Source organism: Brachyistius frenatus, unplaced genomic scaffold (assembly GCF_029030835.1).
Source record: "Brachyistius frenatus isolate BFR_SWC_R1_liver_20210118 unplaced genomic scaffold, ASM2903083v1 Contig_77, whole genome shotgun sequence".
NCBI classification, from domain to species: domain Eukaryota; kingdom Metazoa; phylum Chordata; class Actinopteri; family Embiotocidae; genus Brachyistius; species Brachyistius frenatus.
In genome coordinates this window covers 1,590,190-1,611,208 of record NW_027210676.1, presented here as the reverse complement: position 1 = coordinate 1,611,208, position 21,019 = coordinate 1,590,190, and the positions used below count along the sequence as shown (strand labels likewise).

Below are 21,019 nucleotides of genomic sequence, written 5' to 3'. Positions count from 1 at the left end.
AAAACATCAACAGCCTCTGTCATCATTCAACTGTTTCACAAACACCTGACCAAACACCAGCCACCTCCTCTTCAGCGCTGCACTCTCTGGAACTCCGCACCCATTCGGCTGCACATCCAGCACACTCCTCCAGCTGAGGCATTGACGTAACAAATCAAACCTTTATAGCTTGTTCAGCAACAATATTTTCATTTTTCCTTTTTAGGGTCGGATCCAATTAACCTGCTTCAACTGCAAAAGCGAGGCAGATAAATTACACTATAATTTTACATATACATCCACAATCAATAACAGAATCATTTAGCCCGAAGGGGAAGGTCCACTATCTCAGAGGGCTGATATTTATCTCCAAGTCTTTTTCCTGCAATTAGACGTCCATGGGTTCCTCAATTAATCTGAACCCAAAGCGTTGACATTTCCACATCTCATTAAGGAAGCACAGCACATTTTGCAGAGATGGAGTGAACCAGGCTGCACAGGGATATGAACTTGGATGACATACCGTGCTACAGCCCTGCTGCCTTCACTAATCACACAAGAAGCATCTCCAAATGTTTCAGAGCATCTAATGGGAAATAGGTCCTCTTTGGCCTGCTGAGGAGATAGTATACATCCTAATGAGTTTCAAATGAATCTGTTCTTTCAGCCACCACTGAATTCCCCCTTCCAACGGTTTTAGGAAGACTATAAATATTTCAGCATGGAAATGATCTTTTTCTAGACCTAGGATTGCAAATGTATTTCCCTCCACCAGCCTAGTATAAAAATGATGCTCTTGGATACATTGTCCCGACATTTTATTGAGCAACTGACCCTTGAGAATGGCTGAACACTTAGATAGGAGTGCCAATTAATATTGAAAATAAAATCTACTTTACTTTGCAGATGATGGTCATACTTGCTTGAAATAAAGAAAAGGAATTGGAGTTTTAAAATGATTGAGCAAGTTTTGGGACGTGTTGGAGCAGCTATCTTGGCTGGGGACCTTTCAAGTCAATGTGTGTGGTCAGAGTAATAAAAAGAGAGAGCTAAAAAGCAGCTGAGGCTAAAGGTGAGCCGTGAAAAACCTGGAAGCCAACTGAGCCATAATGCTGAAGATTTACTCGCTAGGCTGTTTAGAAACTAATTTTAGCAACTTTTGAATATAATAGTGTTCGCTTGTAGACAAGCAAGAACTCTTTTGGCACACGGAATAAAAACCATTCCCCATGCAGCACCACTTGAAGGCTGTAAAGTCGTTTTGGGGCCGACAGTAATTTGCTCGCACCTGCACATGCTTTTCGCTGCAGCCATTGTGACAAGACAGGACAAAAGCACAGGCAGCAAGAAGCCCCTGCAGCTGTGCATACACGACAACACTGCAGGACACTAGCAAAGTTCAACAACCAAGCAGAAGAAGCCAAGACAGAAAAAGAGCTGTGAAGATTTCAGACTATTGCTGCTTATTTTCCAAAACAGAATCCGCAGACAGTCATCCGTTTAGAACAGCATGCAGCGCTAACACTGTGGATCAGCTTATTGTGATAAAGTCTGCATTCTCTCTGGCCTCACATGTCTGACAGCGTTATCATCCGTCTGCATTTACACAGGTCAAGGATGGATAACCTGAGCGTAGATGGAGGGAAAATATTGGTTCTGACAGGAAGCTATTCAAAGACACAAGGTTGTCTTGTGTTGTGTCTCTGCAGCTCCAACCATATACTGTAAACAGAGAAGCTGCTAATACAGCTGTGACAGTGAGGGATATAATGGCTCTCCTAATGAGGAAGTGCAATATGTATTGATGCCTGTAGTCTCATGAATTAACGCAGTTTTATCATTTTAATTACGGTTTACCGAGGGTTAAAATTGTGCTTCTATTGTCTGTGCAAAATACAACACAAAAAAAAATGCAATTATTGTCTTAATGACAGTGCAGACAAATATAGGCACGATGCCAATATTTCCATTATTTCCACAGCGTGGAGTTAAACCTCCTCTAATTTTATATTTAGAAACTGAATATATAGATAGTCTTCCACTTTTTGTGCAGAATTCCAGACACAGGAAATTAAAAAGGCAGCTGTTTTATTGAGATAAGCCGCAGTTTTCTTGCATGCATTTGTGGCATCATACATGCAAATGGAGTCCCAGCTGCTCACCAAAAATGTTTTTTTTTCTTATCCTTACCCTGTCAGGTGCTAAATTGTGATGATCATTCACAGTCTAAAACAGTTATCCATTCACTAAAATTCAGCTTGGCGTGATGTGCCTTTCATTGACATTAGTTCTGTTTAGCAGCAGAGCTAATTATTTGTCTAGCAGTCTGTACACACGCTGTCTAGTTTGGTCCACGTCTGGAATTAAACAGTGTGCATAATTCTTGGTGGATTGCAGTCTGGCTTTAGAAAGGAAGAAGAAAAAAAAAAACCTCACCTTCTCTGCTCAAAATGAGAAAAGAGATTCTGTAATGAGGGTTTACAGATTCAAGTCCTTTCCTCTGTGTGCATGAACAGGCCAATTTGCAAGCTTCCTACATTCATATTGTTTCAGAGCGTGGCAGTAATTCCGCACACTATCTGAGCCCCACATATCACCCCTTAATAGAATTTTTTGAATTCATGCTCACACCTTATTACCAAAGAGAGTGATGCTGTGTGCACCACCCCCTCTTTTTAAATGGCAATCATGTACATGAAACATAGATCTTAGTCCATTTGTATTTTCACTGACTACTAAAGGCACTCTCACTGGTTAACACAGTTGAACTTTAATAACCTTTTCAAAGAAAAAAACAAACCTGTTCTTTAATGCAGGATGGTCTAGAAAATATGCTTCAGTTCAAAATAGAACATCACACACAGTCTACAAAGACATGCATGTATAGTAGGCCTATATGTATGATTCTCATACAAATGGATGTGATTCCTTTTTAACGTCTGTTAAAAGTACAATAAAAGCCTTGTCTAATTTAGAGGAACAGATCATGTGTTACAGTTGTTTAAAGTCAAAGCACAGACATTTACGGGATGAATCAAGCATACAAGCTTCTTTTTTTTAACGTGATAGGTTTCTTTAAGATTTGAGATATCTTTTAAAAGCTAAAGAACTTCCTTTCTTTAATTTTTCAAATAACATAAGTGATCCTTTGATCTCAAATCACCCGCAGTTACTGCAGGTGATGGGAGGTAAATGATAATTATTTTCTCAATTTAAAAGTTAATTATTTGGGATGTTATTGTCGGAAAATTGTGAAAATGTCCTGAAGTTTAATGCGTAGTCTTTTTTTTGTCCTGAAGATACTCGGGGTATTATCACACAAGACAGAGAAGAGCAGCAAATTAAACAAAATGTTTGATGTGTTTGAGAAATGACTTTAACCGTTAACTGATTAGCAAAATAGTTGGTCTATGGATTAATCAACTCATTGCTTCAGCTCAATTACAGGTTGAGTTTATGTGCCGTTAATCAACTCCACATAGGGCACGATAATATTTTAAATGGAGTCCAATTAGGAGAGAATTATTTCTTTCAGGAGACGTAATGATCACAGGAGGATGTGTGTCTCAGACAGTCCTGTCAAATCTGTCAGAGCTGTCTGAACAAAACGCAGCGCTACGCCTCTAAACAGGAAGGCACAACACGCTGTGTGTGTGTGATGGGCTAATTGTTATGCTGCAGGAGTTCAAAAGGCAACTGGAAGGTCAGTAAGAGCACAAGATGTTTACTAATCCATGTCTGACTCAGAAATACTGCAACAAATGACAAGTCTTTTACCCACGCCCAACATGCAGTCAGTTGTTCAGTCAGAAGCATCTCTTATTCACATATCCATAGGGGGGAAAAGAAGAAGTCCCCAGTGAACTTTTGATCCAACAGTGAGGAAGATGATCTGAGGAAATCACCTGACAGTGAAGCAGGATTTGAATGACTCCTCTAACGTTGTTAAAATTACAGCATGTGGTTTATGATTAATCATGTTGGAGAAATCTTGCAGAAATTTCTTGTAACTCTGCATGTCAGCAAAGTTTTAGTAATTCGATGAGTCTTTCAGTCTTTCTCTGTATATATATATGTATATATATATTCTTTCTTTCTATATCACAAGGTTTAAAAAAAGAAACGTTTCTGCCAGGACCAAGGAGCTTCTAATCTCGGTTATACTGGTCTCACAGGTATTTTCTGTGTCTGGCGGGGTTTCTCTCCTGTTTCTAACGAAATATAGTTTCTGCAGAAGCAGAAAGAACTGAAACATTTTTTATAATAGATTAAATCACAGGCTACTAAAGGAAATCACAGAGAGCCCCAAGGATATAGGCATTACTGAATGCTGATTTTGTTGCTATAACAGTTACATGGCTGATGTACTGATTTGTTCTGTGAAATGAAGCATAAACCAAAACTGCAACCCCCCCTCCCCCCGCCCACACAAATCGGAGTGTTTTATTAATCCAGTGACATGGAAAGCAGGTCTTCTGTGTTAACTCGCCATAATACCTCGGCAAGACGGCGTGCGCACCAGCTGTGTTTGAGATGGGGCCAGCATCCAGCACCTCCAAAGCCATTCTTTTCACACTGGGGCGTCACTCTTTCATGTTCCTCTGTTACATCAATGTAAAATATGCTGCCTCTCAGTGGCCATCTGGGGAGGGCAGGTCTGGGCTGTGATAGTAAACGAGTGGATTACAGGGGTCAGTTTCTTGCTGGATGCGCAAAAGGGGTGATGTCATGCGACAGCTCTGTTCAGGAGCTCCGTGCTGCTATGATCCACTGCACCAGCGTTAATGGAAGGTGAAATCATGAGCTCACTTGGAAAGGGTCTTTTTCTTTTCTTTTTTTTTTTTTTTTTAAATCAACACTGCATTTCTGTTGGATTGTGAACATCACTTATCAGCCAGGCAGACAGTAAGAGTCCTGGTTATTCTGCTACTTCCCTCAGACACTGTAAGTCAGAGGAAAACTGGAGCAGAGAGAATCTGTTGTCAGGAGTGGAGGCTTGAAAAGCTTCAGCAGAGGGAGGGGAGGGGTTGTTGTGGTGGTATTTTCCTGCATGCAGCCTGATCCTAAAACACAGGTGCAGCATAGCAGCCCCTCTCTGCCTGTAAGAATACCCCACCCCCATTTTCTGCCTGGTGCAAAGTGTTTGTCCATCTGATCCTCCATTAAATCCCGATTATTATGGATTTGTCTTTTTCAAACCTGTGATTTGCAAATTCGAGGGACTGATAAAGGTTATCAGGTGGGGGCTGTAGATCTGGTGGTGGGGCTATTTGTTAGCAATTAATGGCACAAATTAATAAAGAAGCTCAGCTTTAAACTCTTATTTGGTGCAGAAACTTGATCCGAATCATGCAGAAAGAAGCCTATGAAATAAAGCAGTTCCCCACCCTCACTATCTTTAAATTAAAAAAAATGACATTTTATTCTCCATCTGCAATACATGTGTTTAGTTTTACTTGGTTTTATATTAAAATAATAACTATCAAAGTCACTTCTGGGTTGTTCTTCAGTGTCGCTGCCTAGTCTGTACACCCCCATCTCTCCCAACACGCCGGAGAGGAAAACTAGTTGAAAAGGGGGAGCTCTGAGATTTGGGGCTCCCGTGCGGCGTCATGCAGAGCCGATCATTGTCTCTCTCACACTTTCTAACTAGCCATTTCACAACATCCAGACAGCGGATCGGGCCGTGCAGCAGCAGAAGCAGCGGCGGCGGCAGCAGATTTTGCCCCAAGGGCTTCTTTCTCCCCGACGTCGACCATAACTAACAATTTGGATTCAGTACGCGGATGACGCCAATTACCGGACTTTAATCTATCGTAATGTCTCCACTGATCAAATGAGTTAAGCAATGGCTGAGGAGATCCGAGTTCACCGGGTGCGAGAATAAGTGACGATTTAAATGAATGTCAACTACATGAAAAAAAAAACCCCACTTTCGTTTGATTGACTTGGAGAAGCTGATCGGTGGACATCATGTGCAGACTGTCGGATTTTACACTCAGAAAGCCGCCGAGTGCGTTTGATTTCGGATTACTGTGACATACTGGACGTGGGTTTTTTTTTTTTTTTTTTTTAAAGGGGGAGATTATTTTTTTTAGGAGTCTGCTTCCTCTCGCTCCTGTTCGCTGTCCTCCGGGTTCCTGCAGGACTCCAGAGTCGCGCAGAGCCCATGCAGTCGCCAAGGTTGGTTTGTCTCATTTTGTTCGAGACTTCTTGAATTCTAACCATAAAGCTGATCATCTGAGGCAGTTTTTGTGCTTTTCAAACTATATCTTTGTGTCCTAAAAGATGTCTGTTTTTTTTTTTGTTTTTTTTTAAACAATCTGAGCCCGATTCCTGCATTATTAACAACCGGATCCATTTGCTATTTGTCTCAAGAAACTAAATTTGTAAATCGTGAAAAAAAAAACACTATCACTGGCCTCATTATTGAAAGATAAAGTCCTGCACCGCTATCTTATTGAGTCTATCCTATTGTCAGGATTTATTACAGTTACTGCCAACCAAAAATACCTCTGAGGCCACTTTAATCTGACATGGCAGTAAAGGATGATCTTCAGAGCAACGCAGCAGGACCAAATGCGCCTGCTGGATGCAGATCTCCACCTTTTAAATCCAAACTGCGTGACAGCCATAATTAGACCAATAACCGAGCTGTCCATAAAGCTCAAATTTAATGACAGGTTTGAGTGTCCTCGCTATGCCATGTGCGTCTGTGTCACGATTTGAGGTTTCATATCAGCGCTCCTAACAAGCGCCATCTGTTGGAAAAGAGGATCAGTCCCTGTGGCTGACGAGATGTGGATGCACAGAAATATAGTGCACACAATTTAACACAGTAAAAAAAAAAAAAAGATAGCCTATGTAACAGTGCACCAGTATATCAGTTGCATTTTAACATTGTAAATGTGTTGAAATGTTAAAAATGCTCTGTAGTTTGACAGGTGATTTACAAATTTGTAAGTAGAAGACCATAAGGCATGATTGTATTTCTGAATCTGTGGAGATGTTTTATCGTCATAATATGTCACCTTTACCTGTTACAGCATGTGCAGCACATGGTCTGCCAGAAGATTCTATAGAAAGCCAAATATTTCCAAACATATAGCGGTTATTTCAGAGAAAAATTTGAACGTGTAAAAGGATGATATAACAATATGCTGATCAGCACATCTCTCCTATCATCGATGAGTGACAAAGAGCGACTGCTTGATTACAAAAGGCAGCTGGCGAGGAGAGGTCCTAACCTTATTCTGATTGGTGATGTCGCCTTCATGACTACGATTAGCACTTCAGCACATGCATTTTTAACAATGATTAATTCATGTATCAAATGTCAGAAATGTGTTTACGAAATGGCCACAGCAGTGTTCCAGTCTTTTAAAAAGGTTGTTTGGTCCAATACTATCAGCCAAACCGCAAAGGTATTCATGTTACGATGCTGAGATTTGGAACCAGACCATTTTGGCCTTTTCAGCTTGAAGATTGACTCAACTAATGAAATTCGGTAATAGCTGATACCAACACTAATGTATTATTGAAATAATCAGAATAATTACATGTTTGTCACTCAGAGTAAGCAATAAAAAGCTGCACTGGACAAAGATGTCGTTATAGTCTTAGATGGATTTTTCATTGATCAACCAGAAGCTCACTGATTAGGCTCTGCAGTCTCATTGTCACTTTGCAGATGAATGCCCTCTGTTAGTCTCTGAATTAGAGCCCGACCGATCACAGAATTTTTGGGACAATGCCAACACCGATATTAGGGAGCAAAAAAAAAAATCCCGATATCGATGTATCGGTCGATATTCTTTACGGTAGGCTGATACTGTAATTACAGTATATACAAACATCTTTCGCATTGACCCCTCAATTTAATAAACACTTTTGACACTTGCGACAAAGGTATGTCAGAGGATATTTCACAGTTCATTGTTCACACTGATATCAGTACACGGAGACAGAAAACGTCACCGATAATGTATTGATTATAAATTATGATTAAAAAAATACGAATAGAACTAGATCGAATTCAGCCCAAGCTTATGTTTCTGTGCTATCTCCTTAAAAACTAAGTGTATATATCGATGCATATCGGCCAATGTATACAATGATACCAATATATTTGCATGAGTCGGCCTATATAATCGTAAGCCTGATATATTGGTCGAGCTCTACTCTAAGTATCTAGCTCTTATTAAATATATAGTGATACGATGAATGTATAGATCGATGTTAATGATTTTTGTGCTTGTTACCCATAAACAAACCATAAAAATGACACAACCTTTGGTCGACCAAATCCTTAACAACGATCATCAGTCAAGTATTTGTTCGTTGCACACTGTGCCAAAAGATGTGCGTGTTGAGAGTTAATGAGAAACAAACATATTGTACCTTTATAGTCCCTGCAACAGGTAAATACGTTTGGTGTACCAACTTTGCGCCCGTCTATCTTTCAGATCTAATGCACAGATGCATAGATTCTGAGGTTTTTCTATCCGACAGTCGACCAACGCTAGATAAAGATATCCACATCAAAGCCTTTCGGAGTGTTACATGTCGATTTCATCCCCGAGTTTGCTGCAGCCACAGAAACTCTGCTGCAATCCAAAAATATTCCACAATTCATCAAAACATTTCAACAAGCAGCTTCTACCTTTCAGCCGCAGTCATTCATTTCAGATGTGAATGCTCGACATATTAGAGATGGAAGTGAGTCTGCACAGGGCCACCCTTGTTGAAAACATGTGTAGGCTCAGACCTCTTTGTACATGAACGTATCCATCACTCCTGATGGGGACAGCAACCACAAAGACATCCACCACTCTATGGAAAAATACTGTACAGCTAATCACAAGCCGAGTCCGCAGCCATCTGTCGGGGAGTGTTTTGGTTTAAATGGCAGTGAAAGACACCAGGAACGTGTCATTTGTACAATTGAAAGATAATCAAAAGAGAGGGTATTATGGCATGGAGAGGAGGGGATCAACACTTGGTCTTCTAGTCAGAGGGGGAATGTGTTCAAACCCATTAAACCAGCACAAAAAAAATACTCATTACAAGTAAAAGCGCAGTAGTCTTAATTGTACTCAAGTAAACAAGTAGCAGGAAAAGGTACAATAAAAAGCTAATGCACTTCCTGTGGTCCTTTTCACTCATTCATTTACTGACACGTTAACCTGTAAAGATGTTCAATGGTTTAAACTTTGATTAATTCATGTACTGTTGGGTGGTTTAAACTACAGCAGGGAATCATGTTTAATTGTTTTAAATCTGTATATGCCGAGTAAACTACTGCCACAACACACTCAATGAGAAGTACAATATTTGATATTAATTTCAGGCTAAGTTAATTATTTGAAACCGCATTAAGGCCATGTAGGGAGATAATAGAACTGATTAGTGAAGGAGAACTGCTTTGCTGCTGTGAGGCTGTTTTTTTGTTTTGTTTTAAACATTTCCGAGGGCTGCTGCTTTTGGGGGGGGCGGGGGGGGGGATCTGGACTCGTGAGCTCACTGTTTCTGAAATTGTGGCTACGGCCCTGTCGCAGTCTAAACTGTGAGGCAACATTTGTCTCCACAAATTGAAAAGTGAAATATCAGCACTTGTAAAATGTAACTCTGCTAGTGGTATTGTGGTATAGTGGGATTATATGGGCTGCGAGTTTGGCAGATTATGTTTTGGAGGTTAAATTTCTTTATAAGCCTTTAAAACCCAGTGCACACATTTTATATTTCATCACACGTAGCTCACACAGTATTATACAGCGAGATTAAACTATTAGCTGATCAAACCTTTCAGAAAACAAATTGGATATCGATAATTAAATAATTCTCAAGAAAAAATTCACAATATTCCCTTATTCTTTAATATTTAACTTAAACATGTGATGTTTTCTTTGTTGTTTATGACATCAAACACTATATTTAGGTCTGTATTCAACCATGAAAACGTTGATGGGAATTTTTTTTTTCTATTTTCGGGAATCTCAATAATACCGAATGGAGAAAATATCTGGCAAATCAGTCAGCTGCACTCCTTAGCATATGCATTTTGTATAATCTTGTTCCAGCACTTCATTGAAGCTATTTACTGCGTGTGAAACGCACAGTGAAGCATTTAATCAAATAGAAACATGTGCATCATTTTGTGCAGCCATTAACCACGGCACTGGAGCCTGTGGAGAGGTTAACTTTGGCGTGCAGCCACCATCTTAGGTTGATGTATGTGGAGTGACACGAAGAAGACAAGTTAATAGCTGTCTGGTAATAAGCATAGGCTATTGTTTGTTTGTTTCTATTGTTAGTTGTTGGTTTTCTGTGAAGGCAGGACACAGTCCCCCCCCCCCCACCCTCCCTCCCTCTCAGGTTTTTTTTTTCTCAGTGAGTTTATTGCTGTGATCATAGCCGCAAATCAAACCTCTCTTATCTTGGCCCTGTGGACCACCACTTTGTGGGTCGTGAAAAAGTTGGGTCGTCGACGAACAAGTCTGCGCATTGAGGTGTAATTTGAGATTTGGAAAAAAAAAAAAAAAAAAAAAAAGGGGGGGGGGGGGTTTAAGGCAAAAACAGGCCGCCGTGATTGGTTCAGTGTGTCCGCTACCCTGCAGAGGCTGCACCTCGTCGACACTCCCTAAAAGGAGCACAGATCTGGTGCCTGCTTTTAGCCGTCGGTCCTGCACTGGCTGTCGGCAGGCTAACGCGGCTGTAGTTTACATTCACACCGAAGAGAGGGCAACAAAAGCAGCTTCTTACCAGGCAGTGATGAGAGGACGGGGCCCCGCTTCAGACCTCTTTCATGGACTTTTTCGTGTTGGCTCAACGAGGTCTTGGCGCCTCTAGCTAACTCCTCTTCACTGTTGTTTTTTTTGTTTTGTTTTGTTTTCCTGAACCCGATTTGACCAGGGAGAGGAGTAAAGTGCGACCCCGAGCTGGATGGATGGTTATGGGGAAAAGAGGGAGATCCTCGGCGCTTGAAGTGTGCAGAGTCCTCGCCGTGTTCCTCTCACTCTTCCCTTCCGGTAAGACACCGCACGTACCTCTTAAATCAGTTTTCCACACCGATACGGTCAAAGTAACGTGACTACCTGCAGGTTAACTTTGCAAATCATATTAGCCAACTCAAGCTATTTGATTTTTTTTTTTTTTTTTTTTTTTTTAAACCATGGACAGCAATATTGCGAAATTCAATCACTATTTAATAGCCGAATTTTTTTTTTAAATAAAAAAAAAAAAAAACTACCGTTACTTAGTATACCTATAATAACGAAGTTTTTGTGAATTTGGCTAATTAGTATAAAAACATAACTATTTATAATCGCCGCTGCAATCAGCTGGAATCCCACTGAACTCAATGCAAAAGTAATTAAGTTCCACTAGATGACAGATGTGTGTGATTTCGAGCGAGGCGTTTACATGACAGACATTTGAAAAAGGTTCAGAAGTTTGAAAAATATTACATTTTCATATATTTGAGTGGTTTCAGTCGTTTTTGTCGTTGTTTCGTTTTATATAGTTTATTATATTGTATTAGAAAAGACAAAAAACAAAAACAAATTGAGAGGTCTTCTCAGAGCTGCTGCAGCTCTCTAACCTTGTTTTGTTTGGGGGATGGGGTAGGCCTCAGTATTTTCACATTAGCTCATTTGAAAGTAACTATTTTTAAAACTTTTTTCTTGTTTAAAATAATAACTGACCACAGTAGCACTGTGGTGTTATATTTTAAATTGACTTGAAGACTTAATATAGTTGTAACTTGACAAAAAAGATGCCTGCAGTCTGTCACTTTTTCACCTCAAGTCAGCTCACTTTGCACATTTGTCAAATCCTTATCAGTTTCCCTCTTAAATCACTTACCATTAAACAACAAAGTGATAATGTGCTGATAGTTGAGACCTAGATTAGTTTATTGCCATCCATCAAATGGTCGGTGAGGGAGAAGATGGAGAAAGCTGCTGGTGAAGCTTTCAGGAGATACTGTTTTTAAAGTTTGACTTCAAAGTGTTGATATGGGTTCCTACCCCCTCACAGCTACTGACTGTTGATTATCAGTGAAGGTGTAGCTCAGGAATCCCTTATGGTATTTTTACTTGTACATAAAGTAGAAATCACTGAATGTGAAAAGGAAGAACACTTCTCAACAATAAACAACAAAGTTGACCTGAAAGAGGTTCAGACCTACTTTATGCAGTTGTTACATGGTATAAAATGTAGCCTATCAATTATATTGGTATAGATGTTATTTGTTATATTTCAGTACATAATAGTACTTTCCATTTCTATCCTTTTGTGGCCAAGCATAAAAATTCCTGCTTTGTTATTGTTACCATCGTGTGTGTGTGTGTGTGTGTGTGTGTGTGTGTGTGTGATTCAGTGTATAGTATTCAAGAAAAGTAAGATTGTACATTAATTGTTGTTGTCATTCATAATTGGATTTGATTTTTCTTGCCTTTAGATTAACTGTCAACAGCTAATTGAGTGGTTTTAAACTCATCGATAACATCCAAAGTGTATCTATGGCTCTTATCTGTGTGCTTGTAAGTGTCCTATTTCTGGATGACATGGTTACCTCTGGTTTGCTTCTTTTGTTCAAATGGTCTCTTGTTCCTCCCCGACAGTGAGCCTGCAGTGCAAGATCCTCAAGTGCAACTCCGAATTTTGGGCCTCCACCACGAACTCTGGACCGGAGGAGGAGTTTTGCACGGCGCTGCGAGCGTACAACGGCTGCGTACGCCGGACAGCACGTACCTGCAGGGGTGACCTGACGTACCACTCGGCCCAGCATGGCATAGAGGATCTAATGAGCCAACACAACTGCTCCAAGGAGGGGCCGACGTCCCAACCACGTGCCCGGACCCCGGTTCCTCCTCCACCCCCGCCCGTCCTGACCGACAGCCAAGAACGCTCCGATGGCCCGGAGGTGTGTCACTACGAGCGGAGTCTTACGCGCAACACGGCGGCGCCTAACTACACCCACTGTGGCTTCTTTGGAGACCCGCACCTCCGTACCTTCGGCGACGACTTCCAGACGTGTAAGGTGGAAGGAGCCTGGCCACTCATCCATAACAAATACCTGTCTGTCCAGGTGACCAACACCCCTGTTGTACCAGGCTCTCCCGCCACCGCCACAAGCAAGGTGGGAATCTTTCTGGTCACCCTCTCTGCATGTTTGTATGGTCTTGGAAAATATTCAATCATCTAAGACTGCAGCCGACAATCATTTTCATCTGTGGAATTATCTGTGGAATATTAATCAATATTCCCCCGCCCCCTCCCCAAATATAGTAAAAAACAAAATCCATCACAGTTACCAAATTCCATGGTGACGTCTTAAGATGTCTTACAGATGTGTCTTATTTTTTTTCCAGCCCGCAGCTCAAAACCCCAAAATATTCAGTTTGCTTCAACACAATTCAAAGAAAAGCAGTAAATTCTCACATTTTCAAAGCAGAAACAAGGATATCTTTTGGCATTTCTGCTTGGAAAAATAATTGGAACAATGAATTGATTACTAAAAAAAAGTCATTTACATTTTCTGTTGATGGCTCGATGGCTAACTGTTTCTGCTTTACAATCCATAGAAATGTATTCAGCAACAACTTTTTTTTTAAAGCCACGAATCAATTATGATGCAAAAATTCAGCTAATAAATTGTGACGCTTTTCTATACTTTGTATAATTTTATAATTTGTGTGGATTTGGACAGAATTAAAGCCAGGGAATTTCTGATGGGACATGTTTAATAAGTGATTTAAAAACGAAAAAGTCAAGTCGTAAGATAATTTGTTCATCCTTGCTGCATTGATGTCACATGTTAGTCATTGAGCTAAGTTCAACATTCGGTGTTGGATTGGATCCATAAATGTCACTGCTGCATCAGAACATCAAGCTGTTCATATTTTTCTATGTGCGAGTCTCTTCTTTCATGTGGTCTGATTGAGAGAGCAGCTTTTTCTGTCAAACTGTGGATTCTGGTTAGTGTTTGGATGCGTTCCACACTAACAGATGAAGGAGCCCAACCCGGAGCAATCGCACAGATCTTGATAAGCTTTATAAATGAGATGTTAGTATTATAACAGCAGTGCTGCGTCAAACATTAACATGAGGCTCCATTTTCACTTCAGCTCAGCCTGATGTTTGGGCTGCTTAGAGTGTAGTCCATACTGAGCACAGTAAATAGTGTCTCTGCATAAAGCTGTAGATATTGTCTGTGCATTAGGAGATGTTTTCTTTCCAAAAATTTTATCAGCAGAACACACATTATTTTTGTTTTGTTTAATAGTACATCGGTGAATTTGGATGGCTTTCAGTTAAACCAGAGGTCATGAGAGAGAGAGAGTTGGCTGAGCTTCAACAGCGATGTTTGTGAACCTCAGTCACTTTGCAGAGTATCAGAGTTGAAGTTCTTAGACTGAGGTATAAGGGCACTTAATCACATTTGTAAAACGGTAATTTTCTGTAATCAAGGTTTCTTAATGACACTCTTAAGCATTTGTGGGTTTTTTAGCTTTTAAAGTAATTACATTTTGATGTTGCTATTCTTGGACGCAAATGAGACGGCTTTTTAAAAGATCGTAATTCTGGACAAAGGGAAAACAAAGCAGCAGCCACTGCCACCTGTGCAAACAAGGCCCTTCTGCTGCAAGATCTGCCCTAGCAGAGCTCCGTGTTGGTACATTGCGCCTGCTACAGCAAATAAAACCGGTTATTTCCATCTTCTTTCTGACTGAGCTTAGAGGGAGGCCCTTTTCTTTTTGTTTGTTTTCATTAAACGTTTAAGAAAAATGAATCGGGAAAACAAACGGAAGGCAATAAGAGGTGGGGAACCTTAGCCGAGGGTGAAGGGAATTGAGTCCGAACCGGTGCAACAGATGAACGGTCAAGCAAATAGAGTGCTCTTGTCGACCCCCACCCTGCGTCCTCTTGTCTCGAGCAAGCAGACATCAGAGTCCCTAGGCTGTCCTCGTATCGCTGCTCTGACAATGGCTCACTGGTGTCCTGACGAAACCAAGCTTACAGAGTCCTGACCAGTCTCACTTAATTAGCTGCAGAGTATATCGCTGTGTCCTGGCCCTACGCCACTCCCTGGAGCATAGTTCTGGGGGTTCACAGGCAGGTTTTTCAGCGCTATGAATGGATCGTCTTTGTGTCTGCAAACTGAGGCCTGATTTTACATGGCCGAGACTCGTGTTTTTTGAGGGCGTTTACCTTGGCCTCCCCCATGTTGAGCCAGCCCTGAAATGTGACACTTAAGGAGGGTGGTGGGGTAGATGGCACATATTGCACAAACTTGTTCTTAATGCAAAAAAAAAAATGTAAGCATTCCTCTTTTTCTTTTTTTTATTCTGATGTTGACTTTTACTGCAGTTTAGTAGGATTCAGTATGCGAGCTGAAAAACACGGCCACTAATGACTGCATGTGTGTCTCCGAGAATCCTGAAAGCAAACACGCGTTGTTTTATTCTAAATGCTGACGAGGTCTTTTTTCTATGTCTCCTCCTGCAGCTGACAATCATCTTTAAGAATTTCCAGGAATGCGTGGATCAGAAGATGTACCACGCAGAGACGGATGAGCTGCCAGCTGCATTTGCTGACGGCTCCAAGAACGGAGGGGATCGGCACGGAGCAAACACCCTGCGCGTGGTGGAGAAGGTTCCCGGGCAGCATGTGGAGATCCAGGCCAGGTACATTGGCACGACCATCGTGGTCCGGCAGGTAGGCCGCTACCTAACCTTCGCCGTGCGGATGCCGGAGGAAGTTGTGAATTCTGTGGAGGAAGGCGACACCCAGGACTTGTACCTGTGTCTTCACGGCTGCCCCGCTAACCAGCGCATCGACTTTAGGAACTTCAGAGCTCGAGCGGCGGAGGCCCAGAGCGCGGGAAGGACCAGGAGCAGCGCCGGCGCTCAAGGCTTCACCTACCAGTCTGCAAAGGCCAAGTGCAAAGAGCGGCTCCCAGTGGAGGATCTGTACTTTCAGTCTTGCGTGTTCGACCTCCTCTCCTCCGGAGACATAAACTTCACCATGGCAGCCTACTATGCCTTTGAGGATGTAAAAATGCTCCACTCAAACAGCAACAGATACCACATCTTTGAAAAGGATGCTTTAATGAGCAGCGCAGCACAGAGGGGCAAAGATCTGCTCGCCATCTTCCTCCTCAACCTCCTCACTGTTTTACTGTGGAGTGAATGCTGCATACTTCATCCCTAGTCCCATTACAACAGTATCCTCATGGTGTATCTTGTCAGTGAGTGTGAGAGTACCATCGCTGTATCGTACATCGGCTGCTGTCTTCTGCTCTGGTTCCGTGACTCGACCAGTGGTTTCCCTGTAGGTCATCCCGCCCCCCCCCCCCCCTCCCCCCTTCCCAAGTCTCATTTCAGTGACATCGCCATGTCTTGACGTCGGTCTACTGACAGGACGAGTTCACCGTTCTCTCATCTATCATCACATGTATTTAGCTGGTTCATAGGACTGGTCTTTGAAGAGAGCAGAGAGCTCAGGATATCCACCTGGGATTAAATCCCACATTCTCGTCGGGGCCGCATGCCTATGGGAAGCCGGACGAGATGATCTTTTGCAGAAAGAAGAGTTTGCTGATCCTCCCTCCCCTGATCCTCTCATTGGTGCCAAGTCAGTGCAGCTCTCTGTGGCTCATGTGGCAAAGCGAGAGGACCTGACAGGGGCTTTTGTTAACCTTAGGCCAGAAGCAGCTCTATGTTTGATTAGTTTCCAGCTTTGGAAAAGCCTGAGCCTTTCGGAGGAAGCACTCAGCCAAAAGGATGTCAGAGCAGCGTCTCCAGTTGTCTGCTGTGGAGATTAATGGGTCATATTGTTAGGTTGAGTGTGTGCGTGCATTAGTACAATATGTGTGCAAAATTCAGCATCTGTGGTTAATTTTGTGTGTTTGTGGGTGCAGAAGTTCCCAGAAATGAGATAACGAACCTCCAGTAGGACAAAACTTTCCCCATGTCTCTGTGTTGCACCCAAAATGTCAGAAATAGAAAAGACAAAGCGCTCCAGCCTGTTCAAACGGGCTCCATCAGCCAAGTAGCGAATTCTAAAAGGGAACCGTTGAAAGTAATCTCTTTTTCATCTCGACGTCATTTTCAGCGTCATGCGAGATCAAATTAGATGGATATTAATCCCACAGTGGGGACATTTTGTCATCACGGCAGCGTAGAGACAGTTAGGCAAAACAAAAAAAGGTGCACACCATAAGAAAAAAAATTACAAATACGTATACAATAAAGTAAGTAAGACCAATGAATAAATACACAACCTTACCCTCCATTGTTCGAGCTGACATGTTGATCAGACGGTGTTTGTGTTTCAAGTCTTTTATGTGAATGTAGCTAAATAGAAAGCAGCAGAACAAACTTCGTCAAGGGCACTCTGAGCATTTACAGAATGTAGATCAGCCAATCAAAGCATGGCAACTCTTCAAGAGCATTTTGTGAATTCAAATCTCCGTTTCAAGTTTCACTTGAACAGTGGTGTAGATACTGTTTGGACTCGCTGTGAAGACGTCACCTCTTTGTCAGTTTGGCATTTTCTAGACTACCAGTGTGCTGACCTGACTGTGGCTTAGTGAGTAAACGATAAGCATATGTCTGTAGACGTGATTTCATGGCTTAAGTCATTGCCAAAGAACAAGCCCTTGTGCCAACATTTTCCTAACAACTGAATTTTCATCTTTCAGTCTTAAACAGTTCACATTAAGGGGATTCTTAATTGTATATAACTTGTGTTTGTGGGTGAATTTGCGGTACACGGAAAAAAAAAAAAAATTACAGCAACATGTACTGTAAAAGCAACATTTTTGTTTGTTTTTTTGCAATCTCACTTTTGCTTTTCTTGTGTTTCACGATGACGCTTCTCGCTGCAAGAGGTTTCCATTTGAACTTTGTCTCAGCTGCGGTATCTGTAAGTGTGCAAGTCATCCCTGTAGGTACCGTTACTACTGGGGCACAGTTTTGTGGTCATTTATCCTTTACACTGAAGTATTTGGCAGGCCTTACTACTGCTACTTGGAATATGTATTGATGCAGTTTAACAGCAAAAAAAAAAAGTCATACAAACATGATTGTAATGTTGAATCTTGTGTTAATAGATGTAATTTGTATTGTGTTTTACAGTGTATGGTTCGACTTGTGTAATGTGAGATTGTACATATGTTTTGTGCATTGTTGAGTTTAAATTTGTATATTATTACCAGTTGTGTTTTGAATTTATCACTCCAGTTTTTGTACATGACATGTTTTGGTGAATGTGAACCTCCTTTTTATTTGAAAAACAAAAAGGGATTTTTATTTTTTATTTTATTTTTTTCAAAAACATGAACGCAACAGAACAGAACATTCTTTACTAACTTCTGTATACCCTTTGGTCTTTGTAGAAAAGGTAGATCAAATAAAAAAACATCCTGAAAGCAGCACACCTTCCTTGGGAAAACAGAATGTTCCTAAGTGTTCTGGGGCGTTCATGTTTTTGAGTTGGAAGCACTTTATGTTTTCTTTTTCATTTTAGCTCTTATTTTTGTTTGACTTGTAATGGTTAAAAAAAAAAAAAAAATTAAAATAGCTGAATGGGAATTGCCAGAAAGATCAAACTGTGTTGTATGTATAGAAAAAATGTGGTCCCACATGCCAGCTGTTGATAATGTAAATTATTTATTGAATAAAAGAAAATGTCTTGTTAACAAGTTGTCCTCTTGTCTCCTATGCTGTTACTGTGAAAGCATTTTTTGAAAATCACCATGTGTATTTTCTGGTAGAGTTTGCAGTGTAAGACTGCCCCCTGCTGTAAAGACTTGTTATGAACGTGAGCAAAGGTTAAAACATATTTTAAGAATGGTCCTAAACTTTTGACTTAAAGTTACAAATTAACAGAGCTTTTTTGTAAAGAGGTCGAAAGTTTCTCCGTACATAAATGTTCATATGACGTCAGTATTTGGATTACACTTATTTCTACAGCCGGTTTTTGTCTGTAAAAGAATGATTTATACATATTTGTGTTCTCACAACAAAATCTTAACGAGTCAAACGTGACATGTCCTCGAGTCATTTTCAACTCATAGCCGGGCACTTTTGTCAGCTGTCAGAAATCTACTGACGGAACTCGGATCTTTTGACATCATAGCAGTCCAATGATTTTCCCTTTGAATTTTGGGAAGGCCATTTTAAAAGTTTTAAGTTTAATTTAGAAATCCTGTTGAAACACTAAATTGCATCCAAGATTTACATTTCTAGTCGATGGTTTGGTGCACTAAACAAAGAACTGAGCTCGTCTGCCTCCTTTATTACTCCGTTCCCACTTACTTACAGAATAACAGCCCCGAAGCACGAGACTGCCACGGTCACGTGTGATAATTATTGAGCATTTGTATAATTAATATGTACAGCCGGAGGGTGCATGGTGAAATTCACCCAACTGATCGACTGTGTGTAAAAGTGATCCAAGTCTATACGGTTTAAAGTATGGAAAAATAGTTGAAATAGACAGTCAAAAGTATTGGATGAGTTAATGGTTAAAAAAAAAAAAAATACCAAAAGTAATGGATAAAACAGTTTAAACAGCAAGTAGTTGATAAATAGTTGAAATTGTTAGCTAAACGTATGTATAGCTAATAAATGCTAAACAGTTGGCATTTAGCAAAAAATAATGCATAAATGATTTTACTAGGGAAAAATAACAGATAAAAAGTTTTACTTGGTTTAAAAAAAAAATTTGATAAATGGTTTTACTATGTAAAAATAATGGGTAAAAGGTTTTACTATGCAAAAATAATGGATAAAAGGTTTTACTATGTAAAAATAATGGATAAAAGGTTTTACTATGTAAAAATAATGGATAAATGGTTTTACTATGTAAAAATAATGGATAAATGGTTTTACTATGTAAAAATAATGGATAAAAGGTTTTACTATGTAAAAATAACAGCTCAATGGATAAATGGTTCAATTATTTGAATGTTATGGATAAACAGTCGACATAGCACAAGCTACAACTACTGGATATGGTGAAAATAAGTGGGTACGTGGCTGAAGTAGCTGGGAGCAAATGATAAATGGTTAAAATAGTTGAACGTTTTGGATAAAGAGTTTAAGCTACGAGTCAAAAGAGATGGAAAAATGTTGGAAATCTTTAACAGAGCCTTTATAAATAGTTGAGGAATTCAAGTTTATGCCATGGCAAGTGGTAGCAGCACCAAACGGTGACTGGACCAACCGAACATAACATTGTTTGTTCCACTGTTTTGTTGTCCTAAGAAAAACGTGGACGACAGCACTAAAATAAGATCCAGTTTAAAATGAGTTCAGATGAACACGTTGTGAATGAATGAGGGTGTTGACTTACGCAGGACCGGAGTTCATGTGACAGGGTTACGTAGCGTGGCACGGGAGGTGCCAAACGCAACAACAAAAAGGAAACGCAACAAACAAAAACGAGCAGTCCTGAAGTGCAAATACACATACATACAAAAAGAAAATGCAAAAACCCTTCCCAAAAAAACAACAACAACCCGCTATTTCAACCGATGTCAATCAAACTCCACCGTGCGTCTGCGCCTTCTCCGTGGACATGACCGGAGAGCGCGCGTCAGCTTTTGTGTCAAACTCTGGAAATCTGCAAGGGAGGAGTTTTGAGTCACGGTCGCGCTTCGGAGGGGGCAGAACGGTCACTGCCCAAGACCGAAGAAAGACGCACAACCAGGTGCGCAACCTCCAAGCTCTACTGTGACGATCTGAGGAAGTTTGTGTGCGCAGTGGCTCTCGGGTTCTCCAACGCGTCCCGCCCACAGCGCAGTGATAACGCAACAAGTGTCTCGCCCACCACCACCACCACAACCACAACAACAACAACAACAACACAATCGTAGCTACCCCACCACTCCCACTCACTGGATATGACTCCCTCGCTGCTTCCCAAACAATTTCTCACAAACTTTGATGTGCGCTCACTGCTCAAGTTCGTAGAAGTGTGGAAGTCAAGAACTGATGACGATCAAGTGACGAAATGTGAACCAGTTCCT

At 40.9% G+C, this 21,019-nt stretch overlaps 1 protein-coding gene across 1 annotated transcript; it reads left to right on the top strand.

Moving 5' to 3' along the window:
- Positions 1 to 5,550: 5,550 nt before the first annotated feature.
- rgma (repulsive guidance molecule BMP co-receptor a) lies at positions 5,551 to 18,688 on the top strand. The gene is made up of 4 exons (XM_069708709.1): positions 5,551 to 6,162; positions 10,891 to 11,006; positions 12,603 to 13,120; positions 15,490 to 18,688. The coding sequence occupies exons 1-4, from the start codon at positions 6,149 to 6,151 to the stop codon at positions 16,192 to 16,194; spliced, it is 1,353 nt and encodes a 450-aa protein (XP_069564810.1). The 5' UTR covers positions 5,551 to 6,148; the 3' UTR covers positions 16,195 to 18,688.
- Positions 18,689 to 21,019: the final 2,331 nt, after the last annotated feature.

Coding starts and splice junctions, on each gene's coding strand:
- rgma (XM_069708709.1), top strand. Junction 11,007..12,602: donor CCTCTCACTCTTCCCTTCCG/GTAAGACACCGC, acceptor CCTCCCCGACAG/TGAGCCTGCAGTGCAAGATC. Junction 13,121..15,489: donor CCGCCACCGCCACAAGCAAG/GTGGGAATCTTT, acceptor CTCCTCCTGCAG/CTGACAATCATCTTTAAGAA.